The following is a 12,192-nucleotide window of genomic DNA, read 5'->3' as shown; positions in this document are numbered from 1 at the left end:
ATTACTCCTGCAATATTGTTTCGAGAAGAAACCAATGGCCTACTTTGTAATATCCTCCTAAGAGACAACATAACCACCATTATCGTCCTTTATTTTCCATATGAAATTCTTTGCTCTCCTTGCATTAGCATATTTATGGAAAAACTTCATGTTTTTATCTCCTTCCTGCATCCATAAAGCTCTTCTTTTGAGCCTCCATCTAGCTTCCTCCTGTTTCAACAAACTGAGTTTCTCCTTCTCCAGATTCCTAATACGACACTTCATCTCCAAAGAGCATGTGGAGTAGTCTGTTGAGGCCAATACCGAATCCAATTCTTGTTGAATCCTCTGAAGTTCCTTTTTATCCTTCTGATATTTTTGAAATTGCCATTTTTTCACCAAACCCCTTAACTTAGCCAATTTTTCCCTGAAGGTAGAGAAGATAAATTGTTTATCCCTGTCCTTTATCAATTTCCATGCATTTTGAATGTATTCATTGAACGCAGAATCTTGAAGGAGGCCTCTGTCAAACTTAAAAGAGTATCCTCTTCTGAAAAGATTTGCAGGCCAGGTTAAAAGGATAGGACTGTGATCCGAAATCATAACATTTTCCATAGACAGCCTTGGCATACCCATTTTATCGATGAGGCTAAAATGAACAAGAACCCGGTCAAGTCCTTTTGCTATATAAGCCCTGCCCACTCTGCCATTTGACCAGGTTGGTTTCATCACAGCGGGATTAATATCAACCATATTCCTATTGAGCATCTCAGAATTAATAAGATCCGCCAGGGTGTCGTTTATCTTCCCTTGTCCCCATACCTCATTCGATTTCAAAACCGCATTCATATCACCAGCTATAAGGAGATTGTTAATATCAAGCAAATCTGAAGCAAAGAACCTGTTCCAAAATGAAACGCGGGATTTATATGGTGCATAAAGATTGAGAATATTAATGGGAAAGGCGGATCCTCTGATTGAATCCGAGATTATAATCCCAGCACAACATTTATATGCCTTTTCTTTAACCCGAGTAGGATCCCATAGAGTAGCCATACCGCCAGACAAGCCGTTTGCCTCTGTTACAACCATGAACCAAGTGGGAAGCATTTTCCTGAAATAAGTAACAATATCCTCCTTCTTGTGCATTGTTTCCTGAATAAGGATAATTGCAGCCCTGGAATGGAAAAATAAATTTTTTAGCGTTATGTATTTAGGATCAAGGCCAAGACCCCGAATATTGAAGGATATAATGGGGATCATTTAGGTGATTCAGCCGCCATACTCGCTCTAAGGGGCTGTATAATTGGTTAATTAATTAATTCATACATATAAAGGGGTAAATTAATTAATTGATTGTATTATTTATTGATTTGTTTATTACTTTTATTAATTTTATGTAAAAATTAATTTTTGATTAATTTGTTTAATAGATTCATTAATTTGTTTGATTAATTAACTAATTTGTCTGATTAATTAATTAAAAGAATAGACTAATTAATTAATTTTATTTTACATTATTTTATTAAAATGTTTATTGATTTAATTTTATGTATTATGTTTGATTAATTTATTTTGTTTGATTAATTAATTGATAGATTAATAGATTAATTAATTTAAAAATTATTTAATTAATTAATTAATTGATAAATTAATGAATTAATAAATTAATGGATCAATAATGAGTTAATTATTGATTTTTTAAGATTTCAATTAAAGGTTTCCAGGTGTTGCTTAGTTTTAACCCATCATCCCGGTTCAAGTTGTTCTTCCTTTTTTCTATTTCAATGGCTTCTTTGATTTTCCTTTTAAGATGGTGGTCTTCTCTTTTAACCAGTTTGACTTCTTCCATGCAGATGTAATGAGAGGAAGAATGAACATGTTCAGCTAAGGCTGATTTCGAGGTCCTTTCTCTTCTCAAGTCAGCGGTGTGTTCCTTAATTCTAATATTAAGAGACCTACCTGTTTCACCTATGTATTCCTTCCCGCATGAGCAAGGAATCACATAAACACCTTTTTGAAGGTTAGGGTTTATGGGATCCTTGACTGAGTTGAATAATTGTCTGATGGTGTTAGCAGGGGTGAAGGCTACATTAATGTTATGTTTGTTAAGAATTTTAGTAATTTTGTCCGTGGTGCCTCTTATATATGGAAGGGAGACCTTGGGAGTTGATAAGTTTTGATCTTTAGTATCTTTGTTATTCTTGTTTAGGGATAGGTGCATGGCTTTTTTAATGGTATTCCTATTATAGCCATTTAGTTCAAACACTTTGTGAAGATGGTTGAGTTCATCATTTAAATGGTTAGGATCAGATATTCTGGCAGCCCTAGTGGTTAAGGTCCTAATGATGCCAATCTTCTGTTTAGGGTGGTGATGGGAATTTGCATGTAGATATCATTCTGTATGGGTTTTCTTTCTGTAGACTTGGAAACCAAGAGACCCATCTTTTTTAGTTAGAAGGATATCAAGAAAGGGAAGCTGGTTGTTGTTTTCAATTTCAATAGTGAATTTTATATGGTCGGAGAGGCTATTTAAGTGATTGAGGAATAGGTCAAGTTTTTCTTTCCCATGACTCCACTTAGCAAATATGTCATCTACAAACCTTTTCCATTCTTCAGGGGTGTATGGAAATGACATAAGAGCCTTTTTTTCAAAGTGCTCCATAAAGATGTTGGCGACTATGGGGGATAGAGGAGAGCCCATAGCCACACCATGAGTTTGTTCATAAATTTTTCCTTTGAAACTGAAGTAAGAGGATCTTAAGCATAGCTCCAAAAGATCCACAGTTTCTTTATCAGTGATGTTTTTCATGATCTCAATTGCTTCACCAATAGGAATCATGGTATAAAGGGATACAATATCAAAGCTGACCATCAGATCTTCTTCTTTCATTTCTATGTTATTAATCCATTGAACAAAAGAATAGGAGTCTTTAATATAAGAAGGGGTATTACCAGACAGAGGTCTAAGTTTTTTGGCCAGGTGTTTTGCCAGAAGGTAAGTAGGGGAACCTATGGTATTAACTATAGGTCTAAGAGGTATGTTAGGTTTATGGACTTTAGGAGCCCCATAAATTCTAGGAATAATGGAACTATTAGGGATGATTTTCTTTTTTGTGATATCATCAAGTGAAGATTCTTTGATTTTTTTAATTACTTCGCGCATGATTTTTTCACTGGGGTCTTTGTTAATAATTTTATAGCATCCACTGTTATTTAGATGTTCTTCCATTTTATTATCATAATCGATTATGTTCATAATTACAGTTGTGTTTCCCTTATTAGCTTTTAGGATGACTATGTTTTTATTTTTTCTGAGGTTATTTAAAGCTCTTTTTTCTTTAACGGAAATGTTAGATGCAGGAGGTTTAGAGGTTCTTAGAATTTTTGCAATATCTTGTCTGATTTGTTCACTTTTTGCTATGTCTAGGTTTTTAATAGCTACTTCAATGTTACTAATGATTTCTTCCACAGGTATTTTATTAGGGGTTATGGCAAAATTTAGACCTTTTTTCAGGATGGATTCAGTTGCATAATCTAGGCTAATGTCTAATAAGTTAATGACCTGGGCTTTATCTAATGTACTGCTTGGATTAGGCTGAGTGGTTTGGGTTGTTTCGTTGGTAGATGGGATCTTTGTTGACCAGCTCTTGGTTTTCTCGAAGTTTTTGTTCAGATCTGCGTGAGAAAAATAGGGGAAATTCTATTAAAATAGAGCCTACATGATGGAAGAGATAAGTCTCTAAAAGAATTAATTAATGTAATTGTCTGCCATATGTATGCGTATAGAGAATTTAGGGGTTGTTGAGGAAATCAAGGAGAGGATTGGTCAGATCCTTTCAGTGATCCGATCCAATATTCCTGTAACAATGAACCTGTGTGTTCTATATATATATCGTGAGACAATAATAGATGGAGGGATAGAGAGCGTAGAATAGAAATTGTCTAACAGAGATAGATGCAATGTAGTCGAGAGGGAGTTTGTACTAAGGCTGAAATTCCGTAGTATATCATTGTTCTGTATATAATAGAAAAGTGTGTTTCAGTGTTGAATTGTACGCTTGTGTATTATATAGATAGATAACCTGAGTGTGTATTTGATAAATGATTTAAATTCCAATGTTGCAGGTTTGATCGACCATCGATCACTGTAAGGATCGATGGCGATCCACTACTAAGTGAATGAATCATTATATATGGGTGTTCTATGTTAAAGCAGATTATGGCAGAGAAATGGTGGCTTTAAAGCTTAAATCTTATTTACACTAAGCTTAACGCAAAACAAAATCAGATCAGAAATCCAGACTTGAAATGTTATCGATGGGGACCTATACCCTTATCGGGTCCATAGGACTGAGCGGATCAATGCATTGAAGTGGTAGGGAACGGACCTTTGAAATAGTGTGATCACGATCACGCGATTAAGTGTGGACCGTCGGATTAAGATTTGGATCGATGGTAGTGATCTAATTATTGATCGCTAATCACAGAGGTCAAGCACAGAGACAGTGGATATGCGATATGCCGATATGCTGATAGCGATAAAGCGCCAATCGACAATCAGAGATCAGAGCAATCACTTATAGGGGGTCGAAGAAGTGGCGCAAAGGACCTGCAATGGACTGAGAGTAGACCCAATGATAATTATAGGTGTCGTTGTATTAATTTTGAAGTCCGACTATGGGTTCAGAGTGAGGTTTTTTCCTGTATTCCTGTGTATTTCGATAAATGTTGATGTCCCAGGGTTTTAATGTAAAGGAGCAATGTAATGCTCCCGATAGTGTAAAAGGATCCGATAATAATATCTGATCATAATATTATAATAATATTATATTTGATAATAATATTATATTATTAAAATAATATACAAATATAATTATTATTATAATAATTATATAATCAATATTATTATAATAGTAATAATAAAGACCGATTATTTATGATAATTAATAACTATACAAATAATAGCAACTATATTCTTATATATTTATATATTTATGATTATTATATGAATTTTATTATAACAATATAAACTCATAATAATATTAGTATTATTAATTATTATTATTATTATTCTTAGGCTTTAGTATTTCTAATATTTATCTTAGGGTTTGTATAAATTGGGTTTATAATATTAGTCCCTATTGTTTATTATTACCTAAGGGCTTAATACTAAAATCCCAAGGGATTATGAACCCAAGGGAATAATATTAAACCCATGGGACTAATATTATAAACCCAACATTGTTAAACCCAAATATAAACACTACAAACACTGAAATAAACATGGTTTATTTTCATGTTGAGTCAATCTTTGCCAAAATGCGACATTCAACCAAGGGACTAATATTATAAAACCAGCATTGCTAACCCCAAATATAAAAACTACAAATACTAAAATAAACATGGTTTATTTTGACGGTGAGACAATTCTTGTCACAATGCAACATTCAACCATCGTTGACAATGTTTGGCTATGATTGACAATGGTTTACCATGATTTATATTATCAACCAAAGGGAATAATAAACCCAACATATTGATATTACAAACCCAAACGAATAATAAACCCAAGGGATTATGAACCCAAGGGAATAATATTAAACCCATGGGACTAATATTATAAACCTAAGGAATTAGTGAACCCAGCGGATAAATATTAAAAACCTAAGGGATCAAGAAGCATAAGGAATTGATATACAAACAAAAGAGAAACATAAAGATGATGATGATTGATATTATAAACCCAAGTTGATAATAAACCCAAAGGATTAATACTAAAACCCCAAGTGATTATGAACCGAAGTAAATAATCCATTGAAGTCTTAGTGTTATCTCTTGGGTTTATTAATGAGATAGGTTTATAATGTTAATCCTAAGTTTTATAATATTTAAATTCCTTGGGTTTATAATATGAATTCCTTATCTTTAATATTGTTCCTACGCGTTTGTAATCCCATGGGTGCTCAGCATGGTCTGCTATGATTGACAATGGTTTACCTTGATCGATATCATAAACCTAAGGGAATAATAAACCCAAGGGATTAATATGAGAAACCCAAATGAATAATAAAACGAAGGGATTAATACTAAGACCCCAAGGGATTATGAACCCCGGGGAATAATATTAAATCCAAGGGACTAATATTATAAACCCAACGTATATAAACCCTAAGAAAAATATTATAAACATTAAAATAAACATGATCGACCATCATTGATTTACATATTGAGACAATTCCATATTGGACCACGGTCGACATTATAATAAACCATGCTTGACTCGTGAATGATGATGCAAGAGTATCCAACACCCATTAAAAGAGCAATCCAATGTGGAGGAAGCAAGGAGGATGTGGACCATCGGAGCAAAACAGGGGAAATTCTGTTAAAATAGAGCTTAAATGATGGAAGCGATAAGTCTCTAGAAAACTTAGTTAATGTAATTGTCTACCATATGTATGCGTATAGAGAATTTAGGGGTTGTTGAGGAAATCAAGGAGAGGATTGGTCAGATCCTTTCAGTGATTCGATCCAATATTCCTGTAACGATGAACCTTTGTTATATATATATATATATATATAGTGAGACAGTAATAGATAGAGATATAAAGAGCATAGAATAGAAATTGTGTAACAAAGATAGATGCAATGTAGTCGAGAGGGAGTTTGTACTAAGGCCGAAATGCCTTATTATGTGATTGTTTTGTATATAATAGAAAAGTGTGTTTCAGTGTTGAATTGAATGCTTTCGTATTATATAGATAGATAACCTGAGTGTGTATTTCATAAATGAGTTAAATTCCAGTGTTGTAGGTTTGATCAAGCATCGATCATTGTAAGGATCGATGGCGATCCACTACTATGTGAATGAATCATTATATATGGGTGTTCTGTGTGAAAGCAGAGTATGGCAGAGAAACGATGGCTTTAAAGAGTAAATCCAATTTACACTAAGATTTAACGCAAAACATAGTCAGATAAAAAATCTGGACTTGAAATGTTATCGATAGTAACCTATACCCTTATTAGGTCCGTAGGATTGATCAGATCGGTGCATTGAAGTCGCAGGGAATAGACCTTTGAATCAGTGCGATCACTATCACACGATTAATTGTAGGCTGTCAGATCGAGATTCGGATCGACGGTCACGATCTAATCACTGATCGCTAATCACAGAGGTCAAGCCCAGAGACAGTGGATACGCGATATGTTGATATGCCAATAGTGATAAAGCGTCAATCGGTGATCGAAAATCAGAGCGATCGCTTATCGGGGTTTGGAGAAGTCGTGCAGCAGACTTGGGATGGACCGAGAGTGCACTCGGCGATAATTATAGGTGTCAGTGTATTATTTTTGAAGTTCAGCCATGGGTTCGATGTGGGTTTTTTTCCTGTATTCCTCTGTATTTCAATAAATGTTGATGTCCCGAGGTTTTTAACGTAAAGGAGCAATGTAATGCTCCCAATAGTGTAAAAGTCTCTAATAATAATATCTTATTATAGTATTATAGTAATATTATATTAGAGCCCTGTTCTAGTCCCTGAGTCTGTAATCTATAGACAGAGCCTAGACAAAGCCAGGCAGCCTTCGAAAGGCATCTATGTTTAACATTGTGCTGAGTAGATAAAAGCTTTCTTTAGTCAATCTCTAGTTTAGATTATAAATATGGCTAATCTCTTACGCTCATTCTCTTCTATTGATCGTAAAGTCATTTCTGAAGTTTCATGAAGGTCGAACGAGTCTGAAATTGCTGAAAACGAAAATCATGAGATTGTTGAGAATCCTGAAAATTGGACTCCTCCTGCTTTGCATGCTACTGATGTCTATAAACTTCCTATGACCTTTGTTCTAAAGAGAAAGTCTTTTCTGAAAGAAGTAGAGATAACTATAAAGATTTCTGGACCCTCTACTCAAATCCTTGCTTTGAACTTGTTTTCTGATGATGAAATTAAAAAGTTTCGTCAGTATGCTAAAGAGGGAAAATATTTTTATCTTCATTTTGGAGGTATAAGGATAGGCCTTGCACCATTATTCCGTCATGGAATAAACACCCCTTGCATTGCTGAATTATTTGATACTCGCCATCAGAATTATGATCATGCTAGGATTGGAACTATTATGGGAAACCTTGCAACAGGTTGTCAATATGGGACAATCTATCCTGACTATGCCATCAGCCTGAATGATGTACACTTGAAAGATTGTTGGAAATTATTAACTGGGGTTCAAGGGTTAACTATGGCAGAAGAAAGTGAATATCTCTCTGTAATAGGGCAAGCTTCATTTCAGCTTACCAACACTGCACATCCAAAGCTGAAACAACCTGTATTAAAAGACTGTGTCACTGTTGGCTTATCTAATGCCCAAGTTGAAGGTGTTTTGTATGATCCCACTGAGTTACCCGGAAACTGGTATTTCCAATATAAATCCATAGCTGATGAGAAGAAGCCTGAACTAAAAGTAAAACGAGTTGCTATTGATAATGGCCAAGTAAAATTGATTCCTCCAAGGCCAAAAGTACCTCGTCCTATTACCAAGCAGAAAAGATATGTGTTTCCTATTGCTCCAACTGAAGTTCCTTCAAGTAGTCATGATTTGTCTACTATTCAAGAAGTCAGTCAGAGTCAGACTGAGCCTGTAATGTCATCCACTACATTGTATATACCAGATTCTAAGCCTTTTTTACCCACTGTAAATAAAATGCATCGCATAGGTCATTTTCCTCCAGTTGAAGAATGGCAATATGCCAATCGCAGATTTGTCAAGGGTGGCAAATGGCCTCCTCGTACAAAGTTCTGCACCACTTCTTCCTCTTCTCGACAACCAATCACTCGTGCAGACTGTGCTCCATTAATTGAACATAATGCACAGAATACCAATGATCTCGATGAGACATATCAGATCGGCAACTATTTAACTACATGGTGTGCACATGCAGAAGAAGTTTTAGATGATTTGGGTTGCCAAAGTGAGTTAATTCTGGAAAATCTTAAACTTCTACATGATGAACAGACAGCCAATAGACAACATAGAGAAGAAAGAGAAAGACAAAGAAGAGAAAAGAAAAAGAAAGAGTCACAGCCTCCAAAGTTTTCTAAAACTATGGAGATTCCTCAAAAATGGGAAACAAGTGATTCCCAAGAAGAAGTAGCTGAGTCTAGCAACAACCAAATTGGTTTCAAAATAGAAAAGCCCAATTCAACTACAATTCATAGAAATAAAAGTTAATTGGCTACCTTTGAAAATGTTGCTACTCTATTTCCATCATTCATAATGCCCTCCCTGCAGAAAGCTAATATGTATAAAGAACCAAAATATCCAAGAGTTGAAGAGGATTTATTTGCTACTAATTCATCTGGATATGTTCTAGATTTAGATAAATCTAAAAATCCAGCTGAATCAATAAGAATATGGATTGGTGCTTTATACCAAATGCAAGTTGTGTCTAAATTAGATAATTTCTCCATTTTCTTGCTAGCAGAAAAACGTATGGCAGGAATTGTGTGGGATTGGTGGATGTCTGCTTCTAATGAAGAAAGACAGAATGTTGCAGTGTTGGGTTTAGCTACTTTAGAAGTTTTGTTGCTTACTCAATTTGTTCCTGAACCTACAGATGAAAGAAAGCAAATAATTACTGATCTAACAAGAATGGAGTTCAAAGATTTAAAAGATCTAGATCAGTTTGGGTCTGAATAAATGGCTAAGGTGTTTAAAGCAAGTTTAAATAATGACCCTGCCCAGAAGGTTGCTTTCTTATCAAAATTACCTGGAAACTTAGGAGATATGATCATGAAGGACATTGAAGTCCAAAATAAGAAAATTGAACAAATCTATTGGATAGATCTCCTATTTAGATGTCAAGAAAAAGTTAAGTATTTGTGCTGGCAAAAACAGGTTCATAATGTTTCTCCAAATCTGAATGTGTGTCATTCTGTATTACCCTGGACTCCTTTTAGAAAAAGACGAACAAAGAAGTATGGTAAATATAGACCCAAAAGAGTTTCTAATCCTAGAAGGCCATTCAGAAAATTTAGATATGTTAAAAAGAGGAAACAACCAAAAAGAGATAATGCTTGCTTCATTTGTAAGCAAGAAGGACATTTTGCCCGAAAATGTCCCAAGAGTTCCTCTAATAAATTGAAAGCCTGTTTTGAGATTGATGAATTTGCAGACGACTGGTCAGTAGTTGATTCAAATGATGAAGTATCTGATGTATATATTTTGACTGATGCTTCTCTATCTGACACTGAATCTATGAATGAAGTTAGCCAAAAAATGAATATTTGTTACTCTGGTTTTGAAAGTGAACCAAGTGAATTTGAAGAAGAAGAACATCATTATAGTGATGAGACAGATACAGAAGACTTTACAGAAGAAGAGTCAGATCATTCTTCTATTGAAACTGTTACTATAGCAGACTTAAAGGACTCATTTCCCAGTTTAAATTCCTTGCCTCCACAGCCACCTGTGAGTTCTTTATGTCCCTATCCTAAAACAGTCGCGTCTTCATCCTCATCACTCCCTGTAAATAATTCTGCTCTAGATGAAGAAAATGCTTTTCTTAAAAAGATGGTCAAATCAAATAATCTTTTGTACATTCCAGTTGAAGTCCAAGTTCGTGGTGAATGGGTTAGTGTTGATGCTTTTATTGATACCGGTGGATCTAATAATCTTGCACGCCCATCTCTTTTCAAAGGCTTATGGAAGCCATTGCAGCATATTATTGTCTCAGAAACTATTGGTGGATCTGTTAACCTTACCCATTATGTCGACAATATTTCTTTGAAACTTGGGGGGGTTACTATCAAAATCTCTGCTATTCAGCATTATGATGCTTCTGCAAGTCTATTTCTAGGTATGCCATTTATTAATTCAGTACTGCCAGTTACAATAAGTGAAGATAAAATCATCTGCAATGTTAAGAAGAAAGCAGTAGCAGTTCCGAGGTTAACAATGGCAAACTCAGAAGCTAGAAGAGAGCAGAGCCAAAAGAAGGTAGGTTCCAAGAAAGTAAAAAACGAGTCTCACGACTGGAAAGAGGTATTAATGATATATGAGACTAAATCACAGCCTACCCAAAAAGCCAATAGAGATCCCAATTGGTCCTCTGAACAAATCAGTCTGTATGAAGAATTGTTAAAATGTTGTTCAAACAATCCCCAAGCCTTCTGGACTGTAGAAAGTCCACAACAAGAAATAAAGACCTTGCATGATAATGGGGTAACTGGTAAATTAATACCATGTACTCCTGCTGAAGAAAAAGAAATGAGAAAGCAGATTCAAGAATTGTTAGATCTTCAGTTGATTGAAAGAAGTGAGTCTCATTTCTCCTGTTCTGCATTCCTGGTCAGAAACCATTCAGAAATTGTTCGAGGAAAGGATAGGATGGTTATTAACTACAAGCCATTAAATGCAATAACAAAAAGTTTTAATTATCCTATGCCTAGACAGGAAACCATTATGCAGAAAATTCAAGGAAGTAAGATCTTTAGCAAATTTCATATGAAATTAGGCTATTATCAAATTCAAATTGCAAAAGAAGATCGCCACAAAACTGCTTTTACATGTCCTGCAGGTTTCTTCGAATGGAAAGTTGTTCCTTTCGGGTTGAAGAATGCTCCTGCCTTCTTCCAAAGAAGAATGGATCATATATTCAGCAAATATGATTTCATCGTTGTATATATTGATCATATACTTGTACATAGTTCAGATCTAGAGTCTCATTTGAAACATTTACAGATATTTCTTGAGGAGGCCAAGGCACATGGTCTTGTTTTGTCAGAAAAGAAAATGATCCTGTTTCAAGAAAGTATTGATTTTCTTGGAATTCATGTCAGTAATGGGAAAATTCAAATGCAGCCTCATGTGTTAACAAAACTTTCTGAATTTCCTGATCAGCTAGCTCGAGGAATATTGTTAGCATGGAAAATGTGGTTTCAGATGTATGAGTTTGATGTTGAATGGATCCCAGGAAATTCTAACTTTTTAGCAGATGCTTTGACAAGAGAAATGAATAAGGTTCATGTACATAAAAAGAGTATGTTTGATATTTCAGATAAATCTGCTCTTGATGATAATTTTGAAACTTTTGTACAACGGTTTAAGATATTAGAATTTCTCTTACCTGACCTTGTTGAAGAAATAAAGAAGGTAATTGGTTTACGATTAAGAAGAAATCAGTGGATTCAAAAATGCCAGGCTTGGCAGCAT

At 34.8% G+C, this 12,192-nt stretch overlaps 1 protein-coding gene across 1 annotated transcript; it reads right to left on the bottom strand.

Annotated features, from left to right (window-relative positions):
• Positions 1 to 57: 57 nt before the first annotated feature.
• On the bottom strand, positions 58 to 1,128 carry LOC149236791 (uncharacterized). The gene has a single exon (XM_089369030.1). The coding sequence runs from the start codon at positions 1,126 to 1,128 to the stop codon at positions 58 to 60; it is 1,071 nt and encodes a 356-aa protein (XP_089225156.1).
• Between the last annotated feature and the right edge of the window lie 11,064 nt (positions 1,129 to 12,192).

This window comes from Pinus tabuliformis, chromosome 8 (assembly GCF_031772625.1).
Source record: "Pinus tabuliformis cultivar Carrire ecotype Pingquan chromosome 8, CPIR1, whole genome shotgun sequence".
Taxonomy (NCBI): Eukaryota; Viridiplantae; Streptophyta; class Pinopsida; order Pinales; family Pinaceae; genus Pinus; species Pinus tabuliformis.
Note: the sequence above shows the minus strand (reverse complement) of the source record. Positions and strands in the feature narration are given on the sequence as shown.

What these genes read in the sequence shown, in the direction of transcription:
- LOC149236791 (XM_089369030.1), bottom strand. Translation starts at nt 1,128, where the DNA reads ATGCACAAGAAGGAGGATATTGTTACTTATTTCAGGAAAATGCTTCCC.